The 13768-nt window shown below is 44.3% G+C and overlaps 1 protein-coding gene across 1 annotated transcript in view; it reads right to left on the minus strand.

The window, feature by feature from the left end:
- The window catches only part of CUNH18orf63 (chromosome unknown C18orf63 homolog), a 158949-nt gene that overhangs the window by 63451 nt on the left and 81730 nt on the right, over positions 1-13768 (minus strand). The window contains exon 5 of the mRNA XM_089682380.1: positions 1760-1871. Coding sequence (XP_089538506.1) covers positions 1760-1871 — 112 coding nt within the window. The remainder of the gene's footprint in view (positions 1-1759; positions 1872-13768) is intronic.

Here is a 13768-nt window from a genome sequence, read left to right on the forward strand (position 1 = left end):
AAAGCTGAGCTTACACAAAGCCTGTCTGGTCAATGACTGCACTGCGTTTATACAATCTCTTAGTGTCTGTGGTGAACATGTGGAATAACGCTCCAGAAAGTAACCCACATCATCTTCTAATAACCACACCAGGGACTCAACCTGGTCTGCACTAAATGGTGGCAAAAATTCATCCCTGCATTCGGGGGAACCAGATGAAACCAACTCAACACAAACCTGAATCAATGGCTGCACCATAGAGAAATCTGTGCCCTGATCTACTAGAACATGAGCGAGCCGTATACATTCTAGTAGTTGATCCCTGGGATACTCCTTCAGAGTCTGATAAGCATACTCTCTGTCATCAAGCACTAGCAGAGATAAATACTCAACCTCATCCAGATCCATCCTTCCCATCAACAAGCCAAGATGGCTTCCCTGTGCAGCCACTTCTGGTCAGGATTGGCCTTGGTGTAATGTCAGGGCTCCCAGGTGTGACCAGAGATGTGTGACTGACGCAGGGAAACGCAGACCTCAGATATGTTATAAACAATATAATTTATTAACACTAACAATACAAACATAAACGCAGTGCAATACTAAAACATAATACAGTGCAAACAAACCAAACCACCCACAGATAACAGTACATACAAGCAAGCGTCGTCAGGCAGGCCGGGTCAATATCAATAGGGCAGGTAGGTACAGGGGGAGCAAGCGGAGATTGGTCGGGGTCACAAGCCAGGGATCAGAACAGGTAGCAAGCAGCGTGGTACAGAGGGTCAGACAGAGGGATGGTCAGGAGCGAGCCGGGATCAGAGCAGGAGAAGTCAGCAGCGGTTCAGAAACAGGATGCAGGACAGAAACAGGATGCAGGGCCCAGGACAAACACACACCAAGGCAGAGTCTGTGGGTCTGGCCATCCCTTAAATACCCCAGCATAATCAGTTACAGGTGTTAGCTGGCTGCAAAGTTGAGTCTCTGATTGCTGGGAACACCCGCTGGCCAGCCCTGGTACTGCAGATCAAAAGGCAAGTGAGTCCCACCATAGCTGGCCAGTCCATTCCTGACAGCAGGACAGGAAAGGGGGGGGGGGCAAACAATGTTTCTTTTTAGTTTCTTAAAAGAAACATTTCCGTTAACTTTGGGGAAAGTGACAGCTAATTCTGTGAGCTATAGTGAAGAAAAAAAAAAGAGCCAGCAATTGCATTTAAAAATCAGCACTGACATACACTTCGTATTGCAAAAAAAATTCATACAAAATTCGTAAACCGAGGCATTATTTTCAGTGCATTTTCATTTGTAAATCAAAAATTACTTTAACCGAGGCATTCTTAAACCGAGGTATTACTGTATCTATTGATTTATATGGTGTGTTTTTATTTTTGCGAATGGCATGCTAAGACCAGGGGAGTTGGAGATGAGGGGGTGCTGTGGCTGCACTGAGAGGTGCAGGAGCTGTAGGAGGATTTCTGTCCTCCTCTCTGCTGCCAACTGCTGAGACCAGGGGTGGGAGGTTGCAGAGCCTCTCCATGGCTGCATGGAGAAGCGCAGGATCTGATGGAGTTCTGTACTCCTCTCTTCTGCTGATTGCAGAAGTGGCCTGGAGGGACGGATTTGGCCCTCAGGCCTTGTGTTTGACATCTGTGCTTTCAATGATTGCTACTAAACATAATGTAAATAAATGTGTTTGTATGTTTTGTGTTTGTGTCCAGCAAATCAAAACATCAAATGGGATTTATACTCTCAGGATGTTGGATTGACAAAATAACAGTGTCACCTTGAATTAGAAGATGCCCAGCTTTATTCCATTGTGGAGAAAGCCGTAGTGTGATTGTGTAAGAGAGACAAGCTTGAAGTAGAGCTGGAGTTACTCTTTCAGGACTTTCCATCTACAAAAAAAACACTACATAATCCTTCAGGACTGTCAATTCAAAGAGAAAAATAACAACATTTTTAAACTTTTTTTCTTGAAGTCCATTCAGGAGGAAAAGGAAGTTATTCTTCTTCAGATTATACTGTTGCCTAAAGGAGAAGTGGACTGTAGGCCAGCTTAGGATAACCCCTCCTACTACCTGCATGCCTCAGTTTTGTGGCAAAGCAGTACCAAGAGCATGATCATGTGTCCCTCAATAGACCCCAAGAAAAGGATTTTACAGCAAGTATAAAAATCCTATTTTCTTTCTCATCCACTGAGCACCACTGGAAGTCATTCACCTTAAGAAACATCAAAAAGCAGTCTAGCTGAGGGGTGGTCAACACAACAAACATACACTAACAGGACCAAGAAAACACCAGAAAACTACCTGCAAGAGAGCAGCCTTAAGGACCTTATGTGCAAAGCTGGTATTAGATGAAATGAAAACACTGAACTGAAAAAAAGGAAGGCCATGTGGTAGGCTTGCAAATCTGGGAAAAAAGATTCTTAAAGAGGAGCTCTAGTCATTTTTGTGTTTATCAAAAGTCAGCAGCTACAAAACCTATAGTTTCTGACTTTTAATAAATGCACACTCACCTGTCCCAGGATCCAGTGATGTGCTCACCTACGCTGTCCCTTTTCTCCCTAGAGCTGGCATCTCAACTGTGGGTACCTGGCAATGGCAGCTTGCGTCTTCACAGCCGGGTGCCCACTGTGCATGATTGAGTCACGCTGCACCTCCTGAACGGTCCGGCAGTCTACTGGGGCCTGTGAAGTCTCCCAGAAGGCTGCAGGAGAAAGGAGGGGGACAAACATCTGGCTCAGTTTGCCACGGTGAACTGAGCCAGAAGTGGGAGCAGGTACCTGTCAAAACCAGGTACCTGGTACCTGGGGGGGGAAGAAGCAAACAGGCAGAGCTTCTCCTTTTGGGTGGAGCTCAGCTTTAATGCTAAAAAGCCCAAGAAGCACTCAAAGTGCATTTTGACAGGAAAGGTTAGAACCCAATCTTTGGGACTATGAGCTTGGGTTATGGTCTGTTTAAACCATCTAGAGATGGGAAAAATAAATAAGTTTACTGATTGAAGTACATACTGCTTCTCCCCTTTGCTTTAGTGGCTGTGGTCAAGAGGGAACAGTGCTCCACACATGGGGGACATGCCCAAAAGTCAGAGGGTTTTGGATATGTATTTATAGTTTTGTCTACTCTCTCACCCAGGTGAACCTCATTAAAAATCCACAACAAGCCCTACTGGGAAGTCCAGTAGCGGGGCGCCGAGACATGTGAGACGGTTGATAACCTTAATCTTTACTGCACCTAGACTCTCAGATGCGAGATCCTGGAAGTCTCCTGTGATCCCATTTCATCTTCTGAATGCCAAGTTGACTTGCATCATGACAAACGGACGCCTGTCAGAGAACCTACATCAAAAACTGTCCCTCTTCAAGAAAACTTGGGATCCATGGATTAGATACTGGATTCCCCATGACTCGGATGGGATACTCATACTTGGTTTTAGATGGTGGCGCACCTTTCTTCCTCTTCTCTATTCTCTTATCTTTCCTTCTTTCTTAGTTCTTTTCTTTTTATTTCAGTCTTCCCCTTTATTAGGGGATGATCTTTACTTTAACTGCAGTATGAGGTACATTGACTATAATTTGTCTCATGTCGAGTAACAGGTGATATTGCAGGAGTGTCCAAGAGGCAGAACTGTTGCTCACCATCAAAGCATGTCTGAGTGTATTTGGGCCATAGTAGACCTGTCAAAGGCACAGTAGAGAAGTAACTTGTTTGCCTGCTTTTTCTTCTCACATCCTCAACTTGGCTAGCCAAGCACACCAGAGGTACACTCCGGCATATAGGACCCTCCAAAACATTTAGATATATTATTGTGGTATATTTCTTTGTCCTTTATACCGATATGTGCCTAGATGTGTCTGCGGTTGTAACTGTATTTTCTTCATCCCACATGTTTATGGGATGATTTTTATACTTTATTGGAAAATCAATAAAAATCATTGGAATTTAAAGAAGTACATCCAGACAATAGAGGGAAATTTCCCTTTGGTGAGTTTGAGCAGGACAGAGGGATGATAGAACAATGTCCTGGTTGAGGTGAGAGGCAAAAACTAGCTTTGGCAAGAAGTCCTAGGCCTCAACATCACCTTGTCCCTATGCAAAACCTGAAAGGGTTCTTCACAAAATTTGGCAGCCAGTTCAGACACTCATGGTTACAACCAATGCCACTTTGTGGGTAAGAATGGGGAGAATAATGTGCCTAATAGGCTCATATGGCAGTTTCTGAAGCGCAGACAGAACCAGATTCAGATCCCACAGAGTCACAGAACAACAAACAGGGAGTTCTGCTTGGGAGACCCTCTGTACCATGGTCTTAATAAAGGAATGAAAGGCCAGTGTTCTCTGAAATAGGGCAGACACCTGAACTTTGAGAGTAAAGCATTAGTGCAGGAAGGTGAAAGTTTATCCCAAAAATGAATCTCCTTGGGCAGAAGCCAAGAGACATTAACCAAGCAAAATATGCCTTCTATATCTGATGATAGACCGTATGAGCAGACTTCCTAGAGCTTAACATGTTAGGAATCATGATTCACAAGCGTCTGGCTCTCAGACCATGGGTTGTATCAGAACACCCTCCATCTTGATCCTGTGAAAAAGATGAAGAAGAAGTTTCAGGTAAAGAAAGACATACAGTTGTGTTCAAAATAATAGCAGTGTGTTGAAAAAAGTGAATAAAGCTCAAAATCCTTCTAATAGCTTTTAATTCCATACACACAAATGCATTGAGAACACTACACATTCTATTCCAAATCAAAACACAAAGAAAAATATATATTAAATTTGTGTTGTTCCTCTAAAAAAACTGAAGAAAAGTGAATACTAGACTGTTCAAAAAAATAGCAGTGTTTGTATTCTTCTTTACAAACTCTACATTCCACAGTTCTTCTCTATTTCTTGGTTTTGCCTCAGAAACTGCATTTTTTATGTCACCCCACAAGTTTTCTATTGGATTAAGATCCGGGGATTGGGCTGACCACTCCATAACGTCAATCTTGTTGGTCTGGAACCAAGATGTTGCACGTTTACTGGTGTCTAGTCTAGTTTGTTTTTGAACTTGGAGGCCAGAAGGTTCACATTCAGCATTCCCCACCAGGAACACACAGGTCCTGGAACACTTCTGCATGTATGGGCCACTACTCCAGGTCCCAGTGCTACCAGCTGAGGAAGTCTGCCTGCAAACTCACCACACCTGAGATGTATATGGAGGGCAAGGCTGGAACAAAGTTCTGACAATTACAGAATTTTTTTTTAACTTTCTTGCCATGGTGAGACTTCTAGTTTTATGCAGCTACAACTGAATTTGGATTGGATGGCCCTCCAAAAGAATGGAGACAAATGTCTTAAAGTTCCAGGATGTTGATAGGGAGATCAGATTCCTTCAGAAACCTTCTTCACTGTTGTTTGGGGGAGTTGACACCACCAAGAAAAAAACCCTGGAGAGGCAGCAATAAAAATCAAAACAATGAGCCAATGTGAGGCCAAATGGATATATGAACTACACACTCTTATGCCTAGAGGGCTCATTGTGGAATTGCTTAATAATTGATTACCAACAATTGTATTATAGTATAGTATATAGTGCACGTGTCAAGGGCACCCATGTGCAATCATTCACACGTTACATATTGCCATGCATGCCAGAGTGACAGCAATATTTCTATCACCAGAGCTGCTGGAGAACTCTGAACTGATAACCTGTGGGGCTTTAGTGTAATTTTTACTGAAATTTTGAGTTTCATAAACTGTTGCACAAATATCGTGTAACACAAAAAATTGGAACTACCACAATTTTATTTTCTAGGATTATCTCAGTAGGGGAAGAGGATACCATGCTAGTATGCCTACATCCAACTAATATGTATAACAGAATGTGCGTTGTAGCAAAGTGACTGTAAAAGGGCATACATGTAGTGAGAAAAACCAACAAAACAGAAATATATGACATAAAATTCCAAATTTATGATAAAAGTTAAAAAAGACATACAGTGCTCAAAAAAATTAAAGGAACACTTTTTATACACAGTACAGCATCAAGTCAATTAAACTCCTGGGATATTGATATGATCAGTTCAGTAGTACTGCAAAACTTCCCAAAAAAAGCCTCAAGGTACCTAAAAATATATATACGATCAAATGAAACTACGTGTTCCAGGAGTTCCTAGACACCAAGCCAATGAGAAACTTACAGAAAAATAACTAGCTGTGGACTCAACTGGAATAGGGAATTTGTGAATAGTCAAAAAAAAGGTCCACAGGTCCCAAGTATGTAAATCCCTGTCAGGGGAAAACTCATTAGTAGACAGATAATTGTATGGCTGTCTCATATGTAAGACTCATTTATAACCTATAACATATTCCATGTAGGAAAGAGTGCAAATGCATAATAACAAAAAAGCTCCTATACTCAGAATTGACCAGCCATAAGCGCCAGGATTAACCCAGCACCAGACCAATCATACAATGAGACTGGTGTAAATGTTAGGGTAATACAGGGAGGGATGCAGGAAAGGTAGCAAAACCCCCCTCATACACTAGACACCAAGGCATACAAATCAAAATAGCAACTGATTCTAAACGTATGACCACATGTAGTCCAGAGAAGGATGTAAATAATGGTATATAAAAGGCCCATGACCCTATCAGGTGCCAAGCTGTAGGGCACCATCCCGGAGAGATCCTAACAGGCCACTGTAACCTCCCTCATACATGATCAGGTCAAGGACTAAGCTGGTGTATTGATGGATGTTCCTGAGAGTAGGTATGCTCTAGAGGTGGTGTTAGATGGAAAGTACACTCCCTTGAGGAGATGTAATATATAGCGGGTGTAGATGAACTAGCATCGGGATTTGCCTCAAATGTAAGGTAATTTGTATAGCCAGTAGACACTTAGACTATGCAATAACTTCTCAATTAAAGGAATGGCATTAGTTAGAGAGGCAAAGTAGGCAACAACTTCTCAATACACAAATTTTGGCTTTATCTGAGGCATAGTCCCTTTGGATACACAAGGGCGCAGATGGTATAGCTTGTAAGCACTTGAAGTATACAATAACTTATCAGTCAGAGAAATAGCATTGTCTGAAGCACAGTCCTTTATTTGCACAGGAGTGCACGTAATATAGGATCTCCCTGGGATGATGCCCTACAGCTTGGCACCAGCTGCTTTGGTGTTAATGAAATTAACAAGAGGTGCACTAGCTGGGCAACAATGAGACAACTGCCAAAACAGGAATGTTTTTACAGGTGGAGATCATTGACATTTTTTTCCCTACACATCTTTTCTGACATTTTTTTACTAATTTTGCATTTGGCTAGGGTCAGTGTCACTACTGGTAGCATGAGGCGATACCTGGACCCTAGAGAGGTTGCACAGGCAGTGCAACTCCTCCAGGATGGCACATCAATACGAGCCATTGCCAGAAGGTTTGCTGTGTCTCCCAGCACAGTCTCAAGTGTATGGAGGAGATTCTAGGAGACAGGCAGTTACTCTAGGAGAGCTGGACATGGCTGTAGAAGGTCCTTAACCCATCAGCAGGACCGGTATCTGCTCCTTTGTGCAAGGAGGAATAGGATTCCCTACAAAATGACCTCCAGCAGGCCACTGGTGTGAATGTCTCTGACCAAACATTCAGAAACAGACTTAAGGAGGGTGGCCCAAGGGCCGACGTCCTACAGTGGGCCCTGTGCTGACTGCCTGGCACCATAGAGTTCGATTAACATTTTCCATTGAACAGCAGAATTGACAGGTCCACCACTGGTGCCCTGTGCTTTTCACAGATGAGAGCAGGTTCACCCTGAGCACATGTGACAAACATGAAAAGGTCCAGAGAAGTCATGGAGAACGTTCAACATCATTCAGCATGACCGTTTTGGTGGTGGGTCAGTGATGGTCTGGGGAGGCATATCCATGGAGAGATGCACAGACCTCTACAAGCTAGAAAATGGTGTGACGATCACGCGTCAGACCCCTGACCTTCTCACCTAACTTGTGATCGAAGGACTAGCCAGTCTGAAACCGCAATGTCATGTGCGTAACAATGCCACACCCAGCTGCACCCTGCACAATGATTTTCCAGCTAATGGACCCCAAATCGATGTACCGGCAGCCTGAATGCAATTGTTACTGGGTCAGGTTAATTACGCAATTAACCCTTCACACTGCCACCACCTCCTTTTTGTACAGAGAAAGAGGAAACTCGGCAATATCAGCAATAACACTAGGATGGTTGAGATAATTGTCTGTATAGCACTGTCACCACAGACAGGTTATACAGAAGGTTAAACAAACACAGTAGCGCTCTTTTAGAGGCAGGAATTCGTAAGTTGCATTAACAAGCTATAGAAACAGTTCAACACTTTCAGAAAGAAAGATTTATTACTAAAAGGTCAAACGGGTGCAATAAAAATATTTACAGAAAAAAGATGTAACCAATATACATATAAATATACAGAGAACAATAGCACAGCAAAAAGGATAACAGAAAGAAGTTTAAAGGGTTAAAGTACTTGCCAATCAGCCTTGGGTTAAGCAGTTTCAAGTCTTATGAGCTCCAGGATGATTTTGATCTCCCTCTGCTGTGATGTTAAGGCAGGGAGATCTTCTCTTCTCTCACACACACACACGCAAAGCATAACAGCCTTTTTTCTACCAAAAACAGCTGGTGTCTTCTTACAACAGAAAGCCAATTGCCTTATTTGGTAAGAGGATTGTATGAAGGCAGGGAGCTCAGGTTTTTTTGAACTCAGCACACATACACTGATCACATTCCTGAGGGAGGGGGAATGATGGGATAACATGAAGAATTCTTAACAAAATGAGGGCCGTGTATGGCTCTTGTGTGCACGATTGCTACAAATGGCACCCTGACTGCCATTAAGTATTGGGACGAAATCCTTGGACCCATTATCAGACCCTATATGCTGGTGCATTGGGTCCTGGTTTCCTCCTGGTGCACAACAATGCCCGGCCTCATGTGGCAACAGTATGCAGGCAGTTCCAAGAGGATGAAGGAAATGATACCATTGAATGGCTCCCACACTCACCTGACCTAAATCCAATAGAAAACCTCTGGGATATCATGTTTTGGTCCATCCAAAGCCGCCAGGTTGCACCTCAGACTGTCCAGGAGCTCAGTGATGCCCTGGTCCAGATCTGGGAAGAAATACCCCAGGGGACACACACACCTCTTCTAGGACTGAATAGTGACTGTGCCTTGAACAGACGGTTTTCTCCAGGACTTTGATGTCTGCAGGAGTTAGGGGGCTCCCCTGGATTGAACTGCAGAGGAATTTATCTTGTTTTATCATCTGTACTCCATCTTTAATCGAAGCCAAGTACATTTTTATTATTATACCACTAGAGAGTTTGTGTTAATCATTGTACTACATTCACAAATCTGAAAGGGTAAATATATGAACCTGTCAATAAAAACTGTTTTGTGGGACTTCCGGTTCCGGTGCCGCATGGAGAGGAGGTGAGCCGTCCCTGCTCCCGCTGCCCTCCTCTGCTGCTACATTAAAAGCCTGCTACAGCTCGGGGGCTGACCCCCCCCTTTCCTACCCAGAGCTTAGGAATACCATATGGACAGCTTTGTAGAGCAGTCCCACGCCCGCTCCTCTTCTGTCCCCCGCCTGTCACAGGGGGACACAGTGGCCGTTTCAGCCAAGATGTTGGCCATTCCCAGCACACATGCTGACACAGGGGATCAGCGAATACACTGCAGCCACAGCCCCCTGCTTCCCCACCTATGGACCCTGCCTCAACAGCAGGCATTGCCCACGCAGTCATGGCTCTCCTAGCACCTACTCTCATGGCAGTGGTCGATAGTGCTGTCCTTAAAGGGCTAGAGCAGCTTCTTAAAGACCTCCATGGCCAGGCTCAGCGCCTTACCCAGATGGAAGATAGGATCTTCTCCATTGAAGATGACTCATTGGCTGTTTCTGCCACAGTAGCCAGACTCACTACGGTCCAAAGAGATCTTAAAGATAAGGTAGACAATCTTGAAAACAGCTCACAGCGGAACAATTTGCGCATCATTGGCCTGCCCGAGACGTATTCTCCCTCCATGCTGATCAACGTATGTGCTACGTCCATTCCGGAGCAACTAGCCTTGCCGTATCCTTGTGTGGTTGAAAGGGCCCACCATATGGGCCCACCATCTGATTCTCGCCCTAAACCTAGGCCGATGATAGTACACTACCTGAACTATGCTGATAAACAGGCTATCCTTCAGAAATTTTGATGCACACATGCTTTATCCGTAGACGAACACCAACTGCTCTTGTTCGCGGACTACTCGATGGAGGTTATGCACCAACGCAAGGCCTTTTCTGCAATTTGCTACACTCTCTATCACAAGCAGGTTAAATTCACTCTGGCATATCCTGCTGTCCTCCATATACAACCAGCGATTGGAGACAAGCTGTCTTTCACCTCGCTGTCAGAAGCAGAACATTATCGCAATAACATCCCTGAAGCAGCCATGGATCAAAGTCCTTTTTCTGCACAGTCTTCCTCCTCCCCCCCAAGGGGAAATTCCGAGCCCTTCAAGAACCAGCCGTGTCCTCAAAAACCAACTCATAAATGGGTGTTCTTTGGACGGGCCGAAGACTGCTACGTTACCCGCTGACCTGCCTCATTGGATTCTATGTAATGGTTTTCCTTGTTTTTATATGCTTTCTCAGGGACTATTCTACTTTGTTCTATAGTGGCTAATGACTGGTCCTTGTTTGTTTTGCTACATGTCTCCCCTGTGGCGAATCACCCTGCACGCCTATCCCCTTGAGTAGGCGAAGCGGGTTCCCAGGTTTTTTTTTTCCACCTTTTGCCCCTCCTCCTCCCTGCCCTACCCCCTCCCCTATTTCCCTCCCTTCTCCCCCCCACCCCTCCCTCTTTTGCAGGAGACACATCTCTCCGCAAGCATTCTTTCCCGCCTTTCGAGTGGGCTAGGTACAGTTGCAAGAAAAAGTATGTGAACCCCTTGGGATTACATGGAGTTTTGCATGAATTGAGCATAAAATGTGCTCTGAACGTCATCTAAGTCACAACAATAGAAGAACACAGTCTGCTGAACATAATACTACACAAACATTAGATGTTGCCATGGTTTAATTGCACATAACATGTAAACATTCACAGTGCAGGGAGGAAAAAGTATGTGAGGCCCTAGCTTAATGACTTCTCCCAGAGCTAATTGGAGCCAGGAGTGAGCCAACCTTGACTCCAATCAGTGTCATGATATTGGATGTGTTGCTGACAGCTGTCCTGCCCTTAAAAAACACACACCTGTTTTGGGTTTACTGGTTTCAAGAAGCACTGTCTGATGTGAACCATGCCTCTCAGAAAAGAACTCAGAAGACCTACGATCAAGAATTGTTGACTTGCATGAAGCTGGAAAGGGTTACAAAAGTATCTCCAAAAGCCTTGATGTTCATGTGTCCACGGTAAGACAGACTGTCTACAAATGGAGAAAGTTTAGCACTGTTGCTACTCTCCCTAGGCGTGGTCGTCCTGTAAAAATGACTGCAAGAGCACGGCGCAGAATGCTGCATGAGGTAAAGAAGAATCCCAGAGTGTCAGCTAAAGACCTACAGAAATCTCTGGCACATGCTAACATTTTTGTTGACACATCTACAATAAGGAAAACATTAAACAAGAATGGAGTACATGGGAGGACACCACGGAGGAAGCCATTGCTGTCCAAAAAGAATATTGCAGCACGTTTTGAAGTTTGCAAAAGAGCACCTGGATGTTCCACAGGACTACTGGCAGAATATACTGTGGACAGATGAAGCCAAGATTGAGTTGTTTGGGAAGAACACACAACACTATGTGTGGAGAAAAAAAGGCACAGCACACCAACACCAAACCTCATACCCACTGTAAAACATGGCGGAGGGAGCATCATTTTGGGGCTGCTTTGCTGCCTCAGGGCCTGGACGGATTGTTGTCATTGATGGGAAAATGAATTCCAGAGTTTATCAAGACATTTTGCAGGAAAACGTACGACCATCTGTCCGCCAACTGAAGCTCCGCAGAGGATGGGTGATGCAACAGGACAATGACCCAAAGCATACAAGTAATTCAACAAAACAATGGCTGCAACAGCACAGAATACGCCTTCTGGAGTGGCCCAGTCAGAGTCCTGACCTCAACCCGATTGAAATGCTGTGGCATGACCTTAAGAGAGCGATTCACACCAGACATCCCAAGAATATTGCTACACTGAAACAGTTTTGTGAAGAGGAGTGGTCCAAAATTACTCCAGATCATTGTGCAGGTCTGATCTGCAACCAAAGGAAACGTTTGGTTGAGGTTATTGCTGCCAAAGGAGGGTCAACCAGTTATTAAGTCAAAGGTTCACATACTTTTTCCTCCCTGCACTGTGAATGTTTACATGTTATGTGCAATTAAACCATAGCAACATCTAATGTTTGTGTAGTATTATGTTCAGCAGACTGTGTTCTTCTATTGTTGTGACTTAGATGACATTCAGAGCACATTTTATGCCCAATTCATGCAAAACTTCACGTAATCCCAAGGGGTTCACATACTTTTTCTTGCAACTGTATATGGTTCTCCGGCCATGGGTTGTAAGGCAGGGGTAGCTATACTATTTCATAAAAATTTACATTATATTGTTCGCTCTGTTAATTCTGATTCTAAGGGTCGCACACTTACTGTCCATATTACTATCGCCTCTCGTGACATTGCTATCTCCAATCTATATGCCCCCAATTCTCCAGCGCAAAACTTTTACCAGGGTTTGATTCCGTGGCCCTCACAAATTCCTGAATCCCATCATATCCTGGGTGGGGACTTCAACGCAGTCGTGCACAGCAATATTGACCGAAACAGGGACTATTCCACACAACATCCCAGACAACAACCTCAGCCTCCCCCCTCCACCGCTTTAGCACAATTTATCAATATGCCTAACCTTCATGACGTATGGCACCTCCAACACCCGATGGATCGGGATCATACGTTCTATTCACCCCCACGACTCCTTTTCTTGTATGGACTATTTTTTCTGCTTGCAGCCTCTCTTGTCCCTACTACGCAAAATTACCATTTTTGATATGGCCATCTCCGACCATTGTACTACAGCTGTCTGGGTTGAAAACTCCAAAATCCCCTAGCCCTTGGCGCTTCCCCACTTACCTAGCCAATAACGAAGTCTCATCACTATGCGGCATGGCAGGAATTTGCAGACACAAACGGAGCGCACTTAACCAATCCTAACCTATTTTTGGAAACTGGAAAGGTGTTCCTCAGAGGGCGCATAATCTCCAATACCACGCAAATTAAAAAACGATCCCAACTACTTTACCTACAAGCTAGCAAATCTCTTCATCAGGCACAAATTTTGCTCTCCCTCAACCGCACCCACACGAACAAGCTGAATTGGCAATCTGCCAAATGAGCCTTTTGATTATTGGATTGAAGCAGGAAGCAGCCAAATTGGCCTTTTCCACCTTAAAATTTTATAGCTATGGCAACAAGGTGGGAAAGCTGTTAGCACAGCCTTAGTGCAGGCCCTCATACTCCTTATATCTCTGTGCTCCGGTCTACCACAGGCAATATCCTAACGCTGTCCTGATATTAATGACCTTCTCACGTCCTACTACACTTCCTTGTATTCATAGGACCCGATCAACTCTAGAGCTGCTGAGGACTTTCTAGCCTCTATAAATCTGCCTAAGCTCTCCTGATTCCAGCTAAGAGCCTTAAATGCTCCCATTACACTGGACAACATTCGTGCCACTATCAAACATCTACCCTCGGCTAAAGC

The sequence above is a fragment of the Staurois parvus genome, unplaced genomic scaffold (assembly GCF_062004578.1).
Source record: "Staurois parvus isolate SC_StPar_1 unplaced genomic scaffold, SC_StPar_1.0 ptg000287l, whole genome shotgun sequence".
NCBI classification, from domain to species: Eukaryota; Metazoa; Chordata; class Amphibia; order Anura; family Ranidae; genus Staurois; species Staurois parvus.